Below are 17,405 nucleotides of genomic sequence, written 5' to 3'. Positions count from 1 at the left end.
CCGTCCTCAATCTCTCCATCCTTGCTGCCTGCTGTTGCTGGGCTCATGGAGACATTCTGCCGCAGTCCTGACACGATGCTTGGTCGTGATCTGGTCCCAAACAGATGTAACAGATGTAACAATAATTATGTCCATCCGTGATGGACATAATTTTGCCACATTGGCAGTACTTGAACCCAGAAGGCTTCGGAGCCATCTGGGAAGAAAAAATTGAGAAGAAATACGAAAAAATTCGTCAAAAAAGAATCCTGTCAGGAAAAAACAGCAAGAGGAAAAAACCCCGCGTGCGACCGGCTCACGGAAAAAAAGAAACCGAAGAGGTGAGGGAACCACGTGGGAACACTACCGCGCAGCCGCACAGTCAAAACTCTGTGGTTAGCTGAGGAAACTCCGCCTACTCTGGATCGCAATGCTCTCCCAGACAGCATGGCTAATTCAGCTCTGCTATCAACGGGAAATAAATATTGTTCCTTTCGAAAAAGCAATGTGAAGAAAGGTACTGCTGCAACCCACGGCAGAAGAGTTCATCTCTCAGTTGTTCTCCCTTCATTCCACGCCTCTGCAAATCTTATTTTATTCCCTCCTGTAAATAGCTTTATTCTCATCTATATGCCTTGTTAATTGTTATTGTTTAATTTATTCCTCCAATTCACCCTACCCCCCCCCCCTTTTTCAGTTCCATGTTCTCTGTAAAGCTTGTTGCTGCATTTTGTTCCTTGTCAACCAATGAGATGTTCCCAACGATCATCGGTATATAAAAACTGTTAAATAAATAAATATAAATCTTACACTAGGTTGTATGCACCAATGCTGTACATTTGTTGGAAAAGGGGGGGAAAATCAAGCAGTTTGCTTGACAGACTGCACACTGGGCACTTTTTAACAAAAATGACCTAACTTTAGATACAGTATTAACTGCTGCTAATTATCCAAACAGCCTACTTACACACAAGAGATCTTCAGCAGACCCTGGTGCCAACATAAGAAAAACATCCAATTGGCTTTAGGTTCAAACATCCACGCAATTTGAGCTAAATACCACTGGTGTGGGGAAGGGAGGAAGTACTTTATCCTTACTTGTGCATTTCTGACCGCCACTGCAGATAACTGTGACCAGCTGTGTGCAAGGCATCAATGTGTGTTTACACTGGTAACTCCCTAAAAGGAGTACAACTCAGAACTGGAGAACATATACTACCTCATCCCTCCTTACAGTGATGGCTTGGTGATTGTGCGCACTCCTTCCATGGGAGAAAGAAAGCAAGATACAGTACTAGAGGACAGTGAGAATCTCTTTCAACATTTGCAGTCCTCTGACAGATTAATTAGTTAGCTTTAAAACTGAGATAGTGATGCAGATATCTACAAAAGATGGAGGTGTAAGTAATTAGTATTGTTGAAACTTCCATGAATATCCAAATTATTTTTTATATTAAGTTTCTTATAAAAAATCTCCTCATTTACAAATTTCGTTCTCTTGGGATTACTCCTATGATGTTTCGTTTTGAACAATATATATTTCTTATTTATATTAATGTATAAGGATCTGAATTCAGAATGAATGTTCAAAACTTTAATATTTCATTTGCAAAGTTGTTTATTACTTTGTAATATTTCTGAAAAAATTAATAAAGAAAGAATAAAAAAAAAACTGAGCATGCTTTGAGTGCTTCCATGCACTTCTGTGCATTAGTGCAAATTTTTTTTATTTTTTATTTTACTGGGTTGTGTATTGAGGTGTTAATACAAGTTTTGAAAATTATCTACCATAAAAACATTAATATTTTCTCTTTCACTATAAAATTTACTGTTTAACCTTGAAAACAAAAAGTATTATATCGACACAATAATTCATAGAAATAAGAATGAGTTAGCTTTGTTTGTTAAATAATTCTCGTGAATTTTAGTGCTCGTGATGGATGCTAGATTGATAGCACTCACGTAGCCCCTTTATACTCTAACCAGTTGCTCATTAAGCATTGGGGACCCTGTGTAATAATATCATTGTGTGCTCTTAAGCTCTTGCCAACCAACTTAAGAAATCCCTTATGTTTGTATTGTAAATCCACTAAAGATTTCTTCTTTAGAGAACCTCAGCGGTAACCAGCACATTAAGTAAGCTCCCACACAGTATGGAAGATTCCAGCTTTACAGCTTACTCCCCCAATTATTCAGTAAAACCACAGAGATCTCCTTTTATAAAAGAACCTGATGGTGTTTACCTAAAGAGTTGGAGTAATACCTTATTGCCTGGAACTAGGTAATCTGTAAATAACATCTAGAGACTGGAATTTGCAGATGGTTACGGGAACAAAACCCTCAGCTCGTGGATGTAGGGACTTCAGCCAACACTGCTGTTACAACCTTAAATGTGTTGTTGAAATCTGAATGCTGCATCAGTTCATGCAGAAATGTATCCTGAGGATGTAATCTTTGGAGCAGTTACTGTTTCAGAGTTTTGATGGAACAGTATTCAGTGTGAAATCTTCAGTGGATTGGATTCTGTAAGTAAAACAGACCTTTGCCTGCAGCCACAATCACTTGTCTGCAGTCTTCCTTTGTTAACTAGGATGTGGCTCCCAGCAGCCAGAACCATAGCTAGCCTATGGCCAATGTGGCTACAACCATAGGCGCCACTGTTCCCTCTCAATGTTCCTGCAAAATAGCTGTCTCTGTCATCCTGCCTTTGGCCTGAAGTTTGCCCTGGGCCAAAGACGACAGGTTGCTCCTACCAAAGCTCCACCCTGGAGACAGCCCAGAAGTAACAGCTACTCCTGTCGGATTCATGGCCATGCAGGGCCAAAAATCATTTTACTGCTCTTGCCAACTTCTTTCCTGTGACGGCCCATGCAGAGCCGAAGATTAATGATTGTACACCTCTCCAGCAGGAGAGCCGAGTCAGTGGTCCAGACTTTTAACTTCCTCCTCGTGCTGCCAGATGAGCTCCCTACTATGTGGTTCAAAAGCTGTTCTATGCAGGAGAGAAAGGAGCTTGCAGGAGGAAGCAGCTAGAAATACCGGCCACCTGATCCCTCTCTGTCTCCTGTTTGACTGCCACAGGCGAGAAGGGTTGGAAGAGGAGGGGAAAGGAGAGGAGGGGACAGATAGAAGGTGGGGGATTGGAGGGGGAGAGGACAGAAGAAGGTAAGGAAAGGATGGAAGATGGGAGAATTTGAAAGGTGAAAGAAGGGAAGGAATGAAGATGATGGAGATTGTGGAAGGTGAGGAAGGGGAGGGGGAAGGATGGAAAGTGAGGGTGTTGGAAGGTGAGAGAGGAGGAGAAGGAAGGATGGAAGGTGGGGAATTGGAAAGTAAGGGAGTAGAGGGGGAGAGGACAGAAGAAGGGAAGGAAAGGATGGAAGGTGGGAGAATTTGAAAGGTGAGAGAAGGGAATGAATGAAGATGCAGATTTGTGGAAGGTGAGGAAGTGGAGGGGAAGGATGGAAAGTGAGGGTGTTGGAAGGTGAGAGAGGAGGAGGAGGAAGGATGGAAAGTGAGGGTGTTGGAAGGTGAGAGGAGGAGGAGGAGGAAGGGTGGAAAGTGAGGGTGTTGGAAGGTGAGAGAGGAGAAGGAAGGATGGAAGGTGAGAGAGGAGGAAAAGGAAGGATGGAAGGTGGGGAATTGGAAGGTAAGGGAGTAGAGGGGGAGAGGACAGAAGAAGGGAAGGAAAGGATGGAAGGTGGGAGAATTCAAAAGGTGAGAGAAGGGAATGAATGAAGATGCAGATTTGTGGAAGGTGAGGAAGAGGAGGGGAAGGATGGAAAGTGAGAGTGTTGGAAGGTGAGTGAGGAGGAGGAGGAGGAAGGATGGAAAGTGAGGGTGTTGGAAGGTGAGAGAGGAGAAGGAAGGATGGAAGGTGAGAGGAGGAGAAGGAAGGATGGAAGGTGGGGAATTGGAAGGTAAGGGAGTAGAGGGGGAGAGGACAGAAGAAGGGAAGGAAAGGATGGAAGGTGGGAGAATTCAAAAGGTGAGAGAAGGGAATGAATGAAGATGCAGCTTGTGGAAGGTGAGGAAAAGGAGGAAGTGGAGGGGAAGGATGGAAAGTGAGGGTGTTGGAAGGTGAGAGAAGAGGAGGAGGAAGGATGGAAGGTAATGACGGAAGATGGAAGGATGGAAGGTAAGGTGGTTTGGAAGGTGAGGGAGGGAGTAGAATGATAGAAGGTGAGAAGGAAAGGAGGGCGGAAAGCAGAGAAGGGGTTTGTAAAATGAGGAAGTCAAAGGGAAAATGGAAGATGTTTTAGTGTAGGAGAGTGTGAATGTGAAGATTATCAGATGTACGCAATAGGAACAAATGGACCCCATTTAGTGTAAAAGTATGATCAGAAGTTAGTACTGACAAAATAGTGAAGTATGTTGCAAAATGGTGAACGAGCATGTTAGAGAGAAAAGAACAACTTACCGTATTTTTCGCTCCATAAGACGCACCTAGGATTCAGAGGGGGAAAATTAAAAAAAAAAAAATGTTGTGCTAAACCAGCTCTGTCCCCGGGCGTCTGTGCATCTTATGGAGCAAATTAGGGGAGTGCATAACATTTTTTTTTCTCCCCATTTTGTTTTTGGGTCTGGGGAGGGCCATTTCAATCCATTCCCCAGATCAGAAAAAAAACTTTTGTCTTTCTATTTCTGTGGGAACCCCCCCAAAAAAAAAAAAAACCCATCCCAACCCTTTAGATTAATTAACAACCCCCCACCCTCCTAACCCCCCCCCCCCCGAGACCTGCCAAATTAATTAAATACAACCCCCCACCCTCCTGACACCCCCCCCCCCCAAGACCTGCCAAAAGTCCCTGGTGGTCCAGCGGGGGTCCAGGAGCGGTCCGGGAGCAATCTCCTGGACTTGGGCCATCGGCTGCCAGTAATCAAAATGGCGCCGACGGCCCTTTGCCCTTACTATGTCATTGGGGTCGACCAATGGCAGCGGTAGCCCCTGTGACGCCAATGGCCCTTTGCCCTTACTATGTCACAGGGGCTACCGGTGCCATTGGTCAGCCCCTGTCACATGGCAGGAGCAATAGATGGCCTGTGGGCCGACCAATGGCCCCTGTCATATGGTAGGAGCAATGGACGGCCCGAGGGCCGACCAATGGCACCGGTAGCCCCTGTGACATAGTAAGGGCAAAGGGCCATCAGGGTCATTTTGATTATTGGCAGCCGAGGTTTACTTCCGCCCACGACATTAGGGGTTCTATTTCCAGAGACATCTGTTGGCTTCTGGTTCCCCCTCCCCCCGATGGTTGATGTAGGCCACTGTCGTGGCGTTGTCCGACATTACTCTGACCGCTTTGTCTCGGAGTCTGTGGGCGAATCGTAGGCAGGCTAGTCTGACCGCCCGCGCTTCTAGGCGGTTGATGTTCCATTCCGACTCTTCTGCGTTCCACTGCCCTTGGGCGGTTAACTCCTCGTAGGCTGGCGTCTGTGGTGAGCAGGTTCCAGGTTGGAGAAGATAGCCTTGTTCCCTGGTTCAGGTGGCTGACCTGCAGCCACCACCGTAGCTGGATCCGGACTCTGCCCGGGAGTGAAAGACGTACTGCGTAGTTCTGAGACAGTGGATTCCATCGCGATAGAAGTGAGCGCTGTAGGGGTCTCATGTGAGCTTGCGCCCATGGCACTACTTCCAGTGTGGATGCCATCAGACCGAGGACTTGCAGGTAATCCCATGCTGTGGGGCAAGGTTTGCTCAGCAGGGTTTGTAACCGGTTCCTCAGTTTTGATCTCCTTGTGGGAGTCAGGCTGACCTTGTCTTCTTTGGTGTCAAATCGGACTCCTAGGTATTCTAGAGACTGTGAGGGCTGCAGACAACTTTTGTTTGTGTTGACCACCCATCCTAGGCTCTCCAGTAGAGTTTTGACTCTGTTGGTTGCTTGGTGGCTTTCCTCTGGGGATTTCGCCCTGATCAGCCAATCATCTAGGTAAGGGTGTACGAGGATTCCTTCCTTCCTTCAGTGTTGCCGCCACCATCACTATGATCTTGGTGAACGTCCGGTGTGCTGTGGCTAACCCGAAGGGTAGTGCCCGGAACTGGTAGTGATGGTCCAGGATTTTGAAGCGTAGGAAGCGCTGGTGTTCCTGATGAATTGAGATATATAGGTAGGCCTCCGAAAGATCCAGGGATGTGAAAAACTCTCCCAGTTGTATCGCCCTTATTACAGAGCGTAGGGTTTCCATGCGGAAGCAGGGAATCCTCAGGTGGCAGTTGACTGACTTGAGGTCCAGGATGGGCCTGAACATCCCCGCTTTCTTGGGAACGATAAAATAAATGGAATAATGCCCAGTATTTATTTCTTGTGGAGGCACTGGGGTTATGGCCTCGAGGGCCAGTAGTCTGGTCAGTGTAGCTTCCACTGCCACCCTCTTGGAGAGGTTGTGGCAGGGGGATTCCACGAACTTGTCCGGAGGGGTTCGTAGGAAATCCAGGTAGTACCCCTCTCGAATGATGGCTAGGACCCACTTGTCCGAAGTTATCTCGACCCATCTGTGGTAGAATAGGGCCAGTCTGCCCCCTATGGCTTCTTCCCTTGGACGGGTCGGCTGAATCTCATTGTGGGGTGCGGCTGGGGCCTGGACCCGAGCTGGTTCCCCTCTTGTTGTGCTTGTTCCGAAAGGACTGGTTCCTGCCCTTAGGGCAGGGCGCTTGATAGTTGCTTCTGTATGGATTGAAGCGCAGTGAACCTCTGCCCCTGGAGGACCGGGGAAAGGGTCGCTGGTTTCTCTTTTATTCCTGTCCTCCGGTAGGCACAGCAATGGGGACCCACCCCATTTGTTGGCCAGTTTCTCTAGTTCGCTGCCGAACAGGAGGGATCCTTTGAAGGGCATCCTTGTGAGATGCGTTTTAGAAGATGCGTCGGCTGACCAGCTTTGGAGCTAGAGTTATTTCCTGGCAGCCACAGCTGATGACACTCCTCTGGCCGCTGTGCGCATCAGATCGGAGGCAGCGTCCGCAAGGAATGATACTGCTGGTTCCATGGCCTTCCCAGGGGTGTTGCTCCTGGTCTGAGAGAGGCAGGCACGTGTCACTACGGTGCAGCAGGCCGCTATTTGAAGGGACATAGCGGCGACATCAAAGGACTGTTTAAGGATGGATTCCAGACACCGGTCATGAGCATCTTTGAGTGCTGCTCCTCCCTCCACTGGGATAGTAGTGCGCTTCGAGACCGCGCAGACCATGGCATCCACTTTTGAGCATGTCAGAAGGTCTTTGGCTGCTGGGTCCAGGGGGTACATGGCTGCCATAGCTTGTCCCCCTTTGAATGTGGACTCTGGAGCGCTCCTTTCCAGGTCAATTAGCTGTTGGACGGCTTGTAACAGAGGGAAATGGTGGGAAGTCTGGTGGAGGCCCACTAGCAGGGGATTCGTCTTAGGCTCCCCCGAAGCACTTGCGCCCGGGATAGCGAGCTCCTTCAGGCTGTGGGTGACCAGGTCAAGGAGTTCGTCCTTGGTGAAGAAGCGCCTCACAGTACGGTGAGGCTCTGTCCCCAGGGGCAGTTCCCCCTCTTCTAGGGGCTCTGCTTCCTCTTCAGAGTTGTCCGTGTCCCCATAGGTGGGACTTCTGGGCGGTGGAAACATTTGTCTAGGCCTACAGTGGCCTGGGGCATAAAGGTCCTCTGGTGGAGGCTGTGGCTGTTTAGCCGGAGGCTCTGTCTTCATGTGGATGAAGGTGTGCAGCCCTTTGAAGAATTCCACCCATGAGATAGACGCTGGGTCCAAGCTAAGGGGCGTTGAGTCCCTGGGGGTCCCCGTCTGAGGGGGTGTCCCGCTGGAATTTGCTAGGTCCGGGGTACTCATTGAAGAGCTAATACTCGGGCCTGGGTGGGACTGGATCTCCCAGGGCCTCCTCGCAGTGAGCACACAGGGTATTGGCATCTTCGCTTTGTGCGGCTCTGATATGGCATGCTGGGCAGAGGCCTTGAGCCTTGATCTCCGTTTCCGGTGGTGCCATGGCTATAGGCACGTAAATCCTTATGCGCTCCGGCGCATCTAAAATGTGCGTGCAGGTTGTGCGCATAGTTGTGCGCCCAAGTCGCAGGTATGTGCTCAACCCGGTAGGCGCGCGATGTGCATATATCTTATGCGCATGGTCCTTGTGTGTGTAACTTTATGCGCACAAGTTTTTTGTGCGCCTAGCTAGCCTTGTGCACCCGGATCGAGACGGCGGACAGAGTGGCGAATAGGGCCAAGATGGCGTCGGCGACCACACGGGCAATATGGCGACCACCTCGGAGGGTCTCCACGTGGAAAGACCCTTTGAACTAGCTGGGGCCTGGCGCGGATCAACCCTGCGGCACTGGTCCCGGCCAGCAACCTGTGCGACTCCTCGAACCTCGGAGACCGGAGTCTATGCTGAAGATTTCTACCTTACCTTGTCTTCGGCGCTTCCCGGTTTCGTTCCGGGTGGTCTCTGACTGCGGGGGGAGAGGGCAAATACCTTCACCGCCACGCTCGAGGGTGCACCCGCTGCCTCTCACCCGCGCCTGAGATCGGGGGCTAGGTCCTTGCCGCGAATCGGCCGCCAGACCGAGGCTTACCTCCGAGGGACCATGGAAATCACCTTGGGAATTCTCAACTGGGGGAGGGACCCGAGGGTATCAGCGCAGGAGAGCGGGGCTCGTCTTCAGAGTAGGTTTTCTTCCAAATTTGGGTTTTCTCCGTTGAATTTGTTCTAATGCTGTAAGAGCGTGTAGATAGTCCCTAACTGCTATGGAGATGGAAAATACTGAAGAGCTGCACTTCCTGCAGGGGTATATGTACTAGGGGCTGATATCAGATTGAAATCTGTTCCGTTTCCAACTGCTATCAGGAGTACACTATACCCATTGGTCCTGAGTCCATCTGCTACATGCTAGGAAAATGGAATTTGTCATCTTTGGGAATTTGCATCTCATGTCTTTTTATTTTGCACAGAATAGAAGGAAATGCATTTCTGTTTCTATTTCTCTGGTTTGCACTGCATGCAGAGTCTGGTGTCTTTGGGTTTTCATTTTATTTATTTTTTATTTTATTTTTTTAACATACTTCTATTTCTGGTCTCTTTTTCCTGTACTGAGGATCTGTCTGTGGCTGACAACATCATGGCTTAAAGGCACACACTCGTTTTTAAACCCCCTAACACCAGGTACTCCCAACCTTTTGGGGAGTGTGGATCCCTTTTCAACCTCCAAAGATTTTGTGGATCCCCACAAGCATCTGTTTAATTTTTACATGCAGTTAGATGCCATATGGAAAACTGATTAATGTAATGACAAATAATATGTACTCCAGAATCACTTGTAATGTATAAAACTTATTCAACAAGGATCGGTTTCAGATAAACTGCGCTCTCCCTCCTGCCCTCCCTTTATGGATCCTTCATGAGTGCTACCCCCCACACCTCCACCATATCATCTTCCCAAGGGTCTTCCTTCTACCAACAAACCCTACCAGAGTACATTTCCTCCTGCTTTTTCCTCTGCAGCCACTTCTCTGGTTCTGTCCCTCCTGCCTTCTTCATGCACCCCCTTCCTGATTGCTCACCCTCTTGCCCCCATCTATGGCCCCCTTCCCTAATGCCTTCTCTTCTGTCCTCTCAGTCCTGTGTTCCCATCAAGGGCCCTTTCCTTAGTGCTTCCCCTCCTGTGTTCTTCTCTCCTGCCCTTCCCAATGGCCCCTTCCCAAATGCCTTCCCACCCCTATGACCCTTTCCTGAGTGCCTTGCCTCCTGTACTCTTCCCTTTGTGGCCCCTTCTCTGGTCCTCTCCCTCCTTCCCTCACCCCACAGTCCCATCTCAAGCGCCCCTTTATTTATTTGTATTCATTACCCAACCTTTTGAATAAGAAATTCATCCAAGGTAGGAAACAACATAGTCGAAAGGTAACAGTCTGAAGGAGACGTCAGTAAAGACTAAATTTGATATTCATCAATGACAAACTTAAATTAGACAAAATGTAGAACAGGACTAAACTTGAAATAAGTCAACAACAGGACTAAGAACACAACACATCTTGGTAAAATCAACACAGGACTAGTTTACATTCTTATCTAACATCTCAGCGCTGCAACAGGTTGTAGCAGCATTCTCAAGACACTCATATAAATACAAACATCTCAGTAAAACATTAGGTTGCAGCAGCACGTTTAGGCACCTCATAAGATGTCAAGCAGTTTACTGCACTCCCTCCTGCCCTCCTCACTCTTAAGGCACTTTCCAAGTGCTTTCACGCCTATGCTCTCCTCACTGTAACCCCTTCTCTGCTCCTTTTTGAGTGCTGAACCTACTATGGTCCCTTGCCTCCTGCCCTTCATGGTCTTAATATACCCTCAGTGCAGCTTTTTCCCTCACTGTCAGACCTGCAGAACAGCCAGAGCACATGTAGCAGTGGCCCGAAATGCTCCTCCTGGTCATCATCCTGTTTGCTGCTGCTTCTGGTCATGTGGAGCAGCATCTGTTGAAGGTGCTGGTAACAACACACTTCCCCTCTTCTACTCTGCATCCTTGTGGTAGCATGAGACACACTCTTCCCAGCCTCTTTATGCCAGTTTGGGTTTCTTGAGGTTGCAATCTTCCTCTTCTTGACACGGAATCAGGCTGTGAGATTAGGCAACAGGTGCCTTAGAGCAGAGCTCCTCAGAGGTGAGGTCAGCCTGCTCTAATTCTCAGCAGCTGTACTTTGGTTGCCTCCCATCTTGTGGCCCTCCTGTGATGGTCTCGCAGACCCTATGTTGGGAATCACTGCCCTATACTTAACAGGTTAAAGAGGATTAACTGTTTAGTAGAGGTTAAGGGTCAGTTGTGGTAGCAGTTAAGGATCACATTCATATACATCAAAGGCCCACATTTGCTTCTATTTACCGTATAAAGGAGTGGACCACTCCTGTCCTCGAAAGCCATAAACAAGGCAGATTTTCAGGATATTCACAATGAATATGCATGAGTTAAGATTTGCATACAATGGAAGGCAGTGCATGCAAATCGATCTCCTGCATATTCATTGCAGATATCCTGAAAACCTAGCCTGTTTATGGCTCTTGAGGACCAATGTTAGCCACTCCTTACTTATATATTATAAATAATAATGGTGCTAAATTTTAAATACTAAATGAGCGCTTCACTCCCTCATCCACTACAGCATCTGATTGACCACAACAGAAAAGAAACTTGAAGCCAGTTATGATGTTCAATATTTCAGCATGTGTAATATCAGCCAAAAACGAAGTTAATAAAGTTGTCAGAGGGCACCAGAGAGTGCCCTGGGATGTAATAAAGAAGATCACCCCTGTTCAGACTACGTGGTCAAATGTCTCTGGGATGGAGTCTAGTTATACCATCTGAACATGACACAAGTCAGGACTAATATCCTTGAACCATCAGGTTACATTAGAAACCAAAATTATCCACTTATTCACAGTAATGCTATTCTATGTTTATGCTATAATAAAAGGTAAAGCACAGGCAATAGCAATACAAGTTTACCCACACTGCCCTGCCAATGTGCCTCAAGGGACTACACCTAGGAGTAGAAAATAGGGTTCAATTCAAGCTTACCTGCTAATTTTCTTTCCTCGAGTGCTGATGGACCAGACATCACCAGCGGGATTTGGCCCTCCTACAAGCAGCTAGAGGTAGGGTGCCAGATTCTTTTCTGACATCACCTTCCTATATAGGCTGGTGCAGCAGGACCATAATCAGTAGACTTCTGCCAAGGCTTCTTATTCCCAGTGACCAAAAATTCAAATTATGGGTGTGCTAATACCTTCTGGTCCTCCCAACTTTTTCCCAAAAGAAAAAGAGAAAGAAAGTAAAAATATCTACTTGGTTTGTGAGCCCCTGAACCCTCTTTCAGAGGCCCGACTTTCTGTTTCTCTTAAACTGGTGGATCTCCACCGCCTCTGTTACTGATTACCTGGTCCCCCCTCTTCCTTTTCCGTTGTGTCCAGGCCAGGGATTGGACTGGTCTGACAGGACATGAGGAAAAAAAAACTAGCAGATAAGCTCGAATTGAACCTTCCTCTTTATCTTGCCAGACCAATCATTACCACTGGGATATACCTAAGCTGTACTTATCCAGGGTGGGAGATACCCATAGCTGCTTCCAGGACTCCTTTTGCAAACTTAGTTTCCTTTCTCTCATATAAGTTTAATCTATAATGATTTGAAAAGGTATGCATCGAAGACCAAGTGGCTGCTTTGCAAATGTCTATCAGATCTATTGACCTCCATTCTGCCCAGGATGCCACCTGTGTTCTCATCAAGTGTACATTCAGGCCCTCCAGCACTGGCTTACCTCTTATGGCCATTCTACTCTGCGGAGACCAATTGGATCTTAAGGCATGCTGTAATTGCCTCATGTGGGCCTTTTCCCATGGTACCATCTCTATCAAGGCTGCATTTGAGCCTAGCATCTGCAAGTATGACCATGCTATGGAGTCAGACTGCTCCTCAACTTCCTTATTTGCTACTGCAACTTGTCTTTTCTTTCCTTCATCAGATAAACTTTCCATGCTTTAGTATCGAACAGAAAGTTGCATCTGGCTTTTGGCTCTGTTCACTACCCAGTCTAGTCTTTTTAGAGCCTGGGTTACCCTGTGCATAACCTGGTAACATTCCTGAAGCGAATGTTACCAGGAATGTTAGCCAATTGTCAGGTACGGGTGCACTCTCATACCCTTATTGCAGAGGTAAGCCACCACTACTACCATTACCTTCGTAAATGTCCTTGGTGCTGTTGCTAGACCAAAGGACAGAGCCTTGAATTGATAGTGCTGACCTGCTATCTTGAAAAGTAGGAAACGCTGAAAGTCTTCCCTGATGAGGATGTGAAGGTAGGCCTCTGAGATGTCCAGAGAGGACAGAAATTTGCCTCTTCTTACCGCTGCCTTCAATGTTGCTAAAGATTCCATGTCAAAACATGGTTCTACTACAGCCTTGTTTACCCCTTTCAGATCTAAGACTGTTCAGAAAGTGCCCTCCTTCTTTGGGACTATGAAGTAGGTTGAGTATTCACCTCTTCTCCTTTCCTCCTGAGGGACCGGAATATTTGCTTGTAACAGAATTAATTTGTCTATGGTCTCCTGTACTGCCTTCTTCTTACTCCTTTGTAGGGAGACGACCGCAATAACTCTTTTATAGAAAACTTCAGTTCTGGAGCATAACTTCTCCGAATGATCCCAAGGACCCACTGGTCCCCTGTAATGTTGGGCCGCTCCTCATATTAAGTTTGTAATCTACCTCCTACTGGATATACTTAGAAGAGGCCCTGTGAACCTTTACTGACCAGGGGACGACCTGTTCCCTTCTCTAGGGATGGGCCGGCTCCCGGAAAATGGCTGCCCTCATCATGGCATTCTGGAAATTTCTGATTCCCAGCTGGCCTTTACTGCCTTCCATTCCTAGGCACTGCCTCAATCAGCATTCAACGGGTAACTCTCCTTTGCCTCACTTCTGGCAGTCTCTGTTACTTCTCACCACTTAGGTCCTTGACCACTTCTTTAACTCTTCACCAAATAAAAGCCTTCCCTTAAACAGGAGCTTACTTAGATTGGCCTTTGATGCTGAATCTGCTACCCAGTTCTTTATCCAAAGCATGCGCCTTGCCATTAACTCCGTTCCTTCTCCCTTAGCTGTTTAGCATTCTAATCAGATCGTAAAGTGCATCTGCCAGGAAGGCTGCTGCTGATTACAAAAGAGTGGGTCTGGACTATTTCCCTGTGACCCTGTTGCACCAGTCTCCACCCCCCTTGCTGTAACCATATCATAAGTGCCCTGGCCATGTATCTCCTACATATTGCTGCCTGAAGGGCTAATGAGGACAACTCAAGGACCTCTTTACTAGCGTCTCTACTCTTCACATCCTGGGGGTCCTTTAAGGCCGCTCCCCCTCCCTTCTTTGCTATTGCTGAGATTGCTGCATCCATCTTAGGCAGCTGCAGCAGTCTATCCTTATCTTGCTGCTCTGCCACATACAGCTTTTGCATAGTCCTCCTACTCCTCAATCTTGATTCCGGAACCTCCCATTCCTCTGTCATCATATCCTGAATGACTAAGTGTATTGGCAAAGTCCTAACAGGTTTCCTAATGCCTGTTAAAATAGAGTTCCCTTTGTGCCTGGTTCCCCTAGGCTGATCCTCATTCAGGTTTAATACCTGAGTGACCTTTGCTACTAAAGCCCTGAGTTCTTCGGCTTTGAACAGCCTCAGAGTGAAGTCATCCTGAGGGCCTTTGGGGTCTCTCTCACTCTCCTCTGATGAGTCTTCCTGCAAAGACCCCTTTTTCCTCCTCCGAGGAAATCTTCTCTTTGAAAATCTGCCAGGAACCAGCCCTTCTGGACCTCTTCTCCATTGGTAGGTTCCAGCCACTCCTTACTGGTGCCCTCCTCAGGAGATGACCTTCCCTTCATTTGGCAATAGACCTTATGCATTGCTAGGAAGAAGTCTGAGGACAATTCCTCCTCCCCTTCTGCTACCTCCTAGGTTGGCTGCACCCCTGCTGCTTCTGATGCTATTGACTGCCTATCTGCCACATCTTCCTTCTCAAAAACAGCCAGAAGATGGAGGAGAGAAAGGTGCACTGCTCTGCAGGGCTGGGACTACCTATTTCCTCCTCTACAACCTGCTTCTCTGAGCCATCACAATTTTTACAAAATGAGCTGGGACGCGGCGCCCCCACAATACACTTCCTGCCCCTCTCCATACCTGCTTCTGGGGTGGCAGGTGCTGCGTGTCCAGGCTGGGTCTCCAGGTAAAGGCCTCCTACAAACTTGGCTTCCCACTCCTGCAGCAAACTTTGATTATCCTTCTGTGCATCAGGGAATCCATGAGATTGTCCCTCCTGATTGCCCTGGGGAAGGGAAGATCAGTCCTAAGGAGAACTGTCAACCTAACACTCTTCGACCTGACCCTGCCCTAGCTCCCCTGGGGAAATCAATCTTAGCGAAAGTTGCTGTCCCTGAGGCACACTTGCGATTTTCCTGCTGCACCACATTTAAAACTAATCGGAGAAAGTTCTTTTTTACTCAACGCACAATTAAACTCTGGAATTTGTTGCCAGAGGATGTGGTTAGTGCAGTTAGTATAGCTGTGTTTAAAAAAGAATTGGATAAGTTCTTGGAGGAGAAGTCCATTACCTGCTATTAATTAAGTAGACTTAGAAAATAGCCACTGCTATTACTAGCAACGGTAACATGGAATAGACTTAGTTTTTGGGTACTTGCCAGGTTCTTATGGCCTGGATTGGCCACTGTTGGAAACAGGATGCTGGGCTTGATGGACCCTTGGTCTGACCCAGTATGGCATGTTCTTATGTTCTTATCTGCTAGAGGCAGACACAACTGATTTCGGTTCTGCTGCACCAGCTTGTAAAGGAAGGCGATGTCAGAAAAGAATCTGACACACTGCCTCCATCTGCTGGTGGGAAGGGCAAATCCTGCTGGTGATGACTGGTCTGGCAGGACACAGAGGACATTATTTTCCATGCCTGTTCAATCTTGGCATTTCTGCTTAGACTGAAAACTAGAGTGACAACGAATGTCAGACTATGACGGGGGTTTTAAGTGATGCAAATGCTACTGGGAATTGAATGAAGACCATCAGCTCATATTACATAGCCTCCCGAATGGCTTTCAAATAGTAATGACTTTCCAACTCTGCCAACCAAAGTCAGATTTGAATCGGTGACCTAGAAGTGAAAAGATCCAAAAACCTATGCTAATTCACTATGTCAAACAATATTATGGATATAGGATCAAATTCAAAATGTTGGTCCTTATCTTCAAAGCATTAAGAATTGATGGGCCCAGTTACTTAGCAAATTGCTTGCAAAGTTATGTGCCTAGTCAAGGGTTGAGGTCTGCTGACCAGAATTTGTTGTCAGTGCCCACCATAAAGATTGCACGGTTGAATGAGACAAGTTTAAGGTCCTTTTCAATAGCAGGGCCTCGGTTATGGAATTTTCTACCTTTGACCATACTTGCCCTTAAAGATATTAGTATGTAAAGGAAACAGATAAAAGCCTATTTTTTTAAGCAGGGTTATGAATCATATTGATACATACTGTTCGCTAATGTTTAATAGGAATGTTTAACTAACAGTATGTTTATATTTTATTACTGTATTTTTATTTTTTTATAGTTAATTATTGATTTTGTACGTATATTATGATTTTAAATTGTAATCTGCTTAGCACGACTTGTCACTATAGGCGGAATATTTTTAAATAAATAAATAACAAAAATGGCAAACATAAAGTTTGAAACTTGGGGGCAATACTATCATATCAAAACTATCAGCCCTTGCATTCCACGTTACTGTTTGAATGTCATAAATTCACCAATTTTCTTCTATTTCAAATCCAAATTTGCCCGATTTCCAAGTCAGGTCTTTGTTCCCTGGGCTGGTCAAGAAGGGAGAGGACTCCCAGTCATTGCGCCACAGTGATGTCTAATGGCTGGACTTCATGCCTATAATTGCACAGTTCCACAAGGCACTCTTGTGCATGGCTCCCAGCCAGACTTGCTGCAATGACTGGATTAAGTTGGGAGAGGGCTATAAAATAAGAGGAAAAAGTCTTGTATAGTTGTGAATGAAGCTCATGGTGCCATTGCCCAAGGTCACTTCAGAATGAGAAGAAAGCCAAAAAGAGCATGAAGAAACTGACATACCAAAAAAAAAACTAAATAAATAAAGAACTAGAAGGTTTAGATTTTTAGTGGGAGGAGTCAGCTATTCTGAAATACAAATTATTCACAAGCAGTCTATTTATTCAAGAAACAGAATTTCGGTTCTTATAACTCTGCATCACAAAAAGATGCTAGAGGCCCATGAAAACTTTATTCCTTGTTAACAACATAGTAAAGGTTTTTAAAACAAATCTATCACAATTTCCACAAGAATAAACACTGGGTAACCTAATCCCATGCCAGCTACGTGCGGAGAGCATTTACCAACCTTAAAATGCAGAAGAAAGCCATGTACAAGCTTCCATTTGCAGCCAGAAATGAAGTTGACTGCAAGATTTCAGGTAGTAGTTTGTGTACATAATAATCAAATTTTCGTCTTCGGAGGATGGCTGCAATCTACGGAGAAAAACAAACAGTGTTTTTTAGTCAAGATGATATTTGCAATTCTAAAACCAGAAACAATCAGTACTGTCAGCAACTTTATACAAAATATTTAAAATAACAGTCCTGCGCTCCACCCCAAAACAATGGAAATCCAAGACCAGCCCAATCGCCCACCAACCATCCGTCCAATATGCTGCTATGAAGGAGGCTTGGATTCAATCACCAAATTGGGCTTCACGTCCTCTAACATCCAGGAGGGAGGCAGCCATCAACAGTGATCAATTTTAGTATCTAATGATCAATCTAAAGGTGCAGTTTTGCAGGACTTGAAAAGGACAGTGTTGTGTGTTCCTTCAGGGAAACCTTTCTCCTTAATA

The 17,405-nt window shown here is 46.5% G+C and overlaps 1 protein-coding gene across 3 annotated transcripts in view; it reads right to left on the bottom strand.

Moving 5' to 3' along the window:
- TMEM135 (transmembrane protein 135) overlaps positions 1-17,405 on the bottom strand; it is a 698,244-nt gene that overhangs the window by 576,043 nt on the left and 104,796 nt on the right. For all 3 annotated transcript variants that reach the window (XM_029602284.1, XM_029602282.1, XM_029602283.1), the window contains exon 2: positions 16,913-17,040. In XM_029602284.1, coding sequence (XP_029458144.1) covers positions 16,913-17,040 — 128 coding nt within the window. The remainder of the gene's footprint in view (positions 1-16,912; positions 17,041-17,405) is intronic.

The sequence above is a fragment of the Rhinatrema bivittatum genome, chromosome 5 (assembly GCF_901001135.1).
Source record: "Rhinatrema bivittatum chromosome 5, aRhiBiv1.1, whole genome shotgun sequence".
Lineage (NCBI taxonomy): Eukaryota > Metazoa > Chordata > Amphibia > Gymnophiona > Rhinatrematidae > Rhinatrema > Rhinatrema bivittatum.
This window is presented reverse-complemented; position numbering and strand designations above follow the sequence as displayed.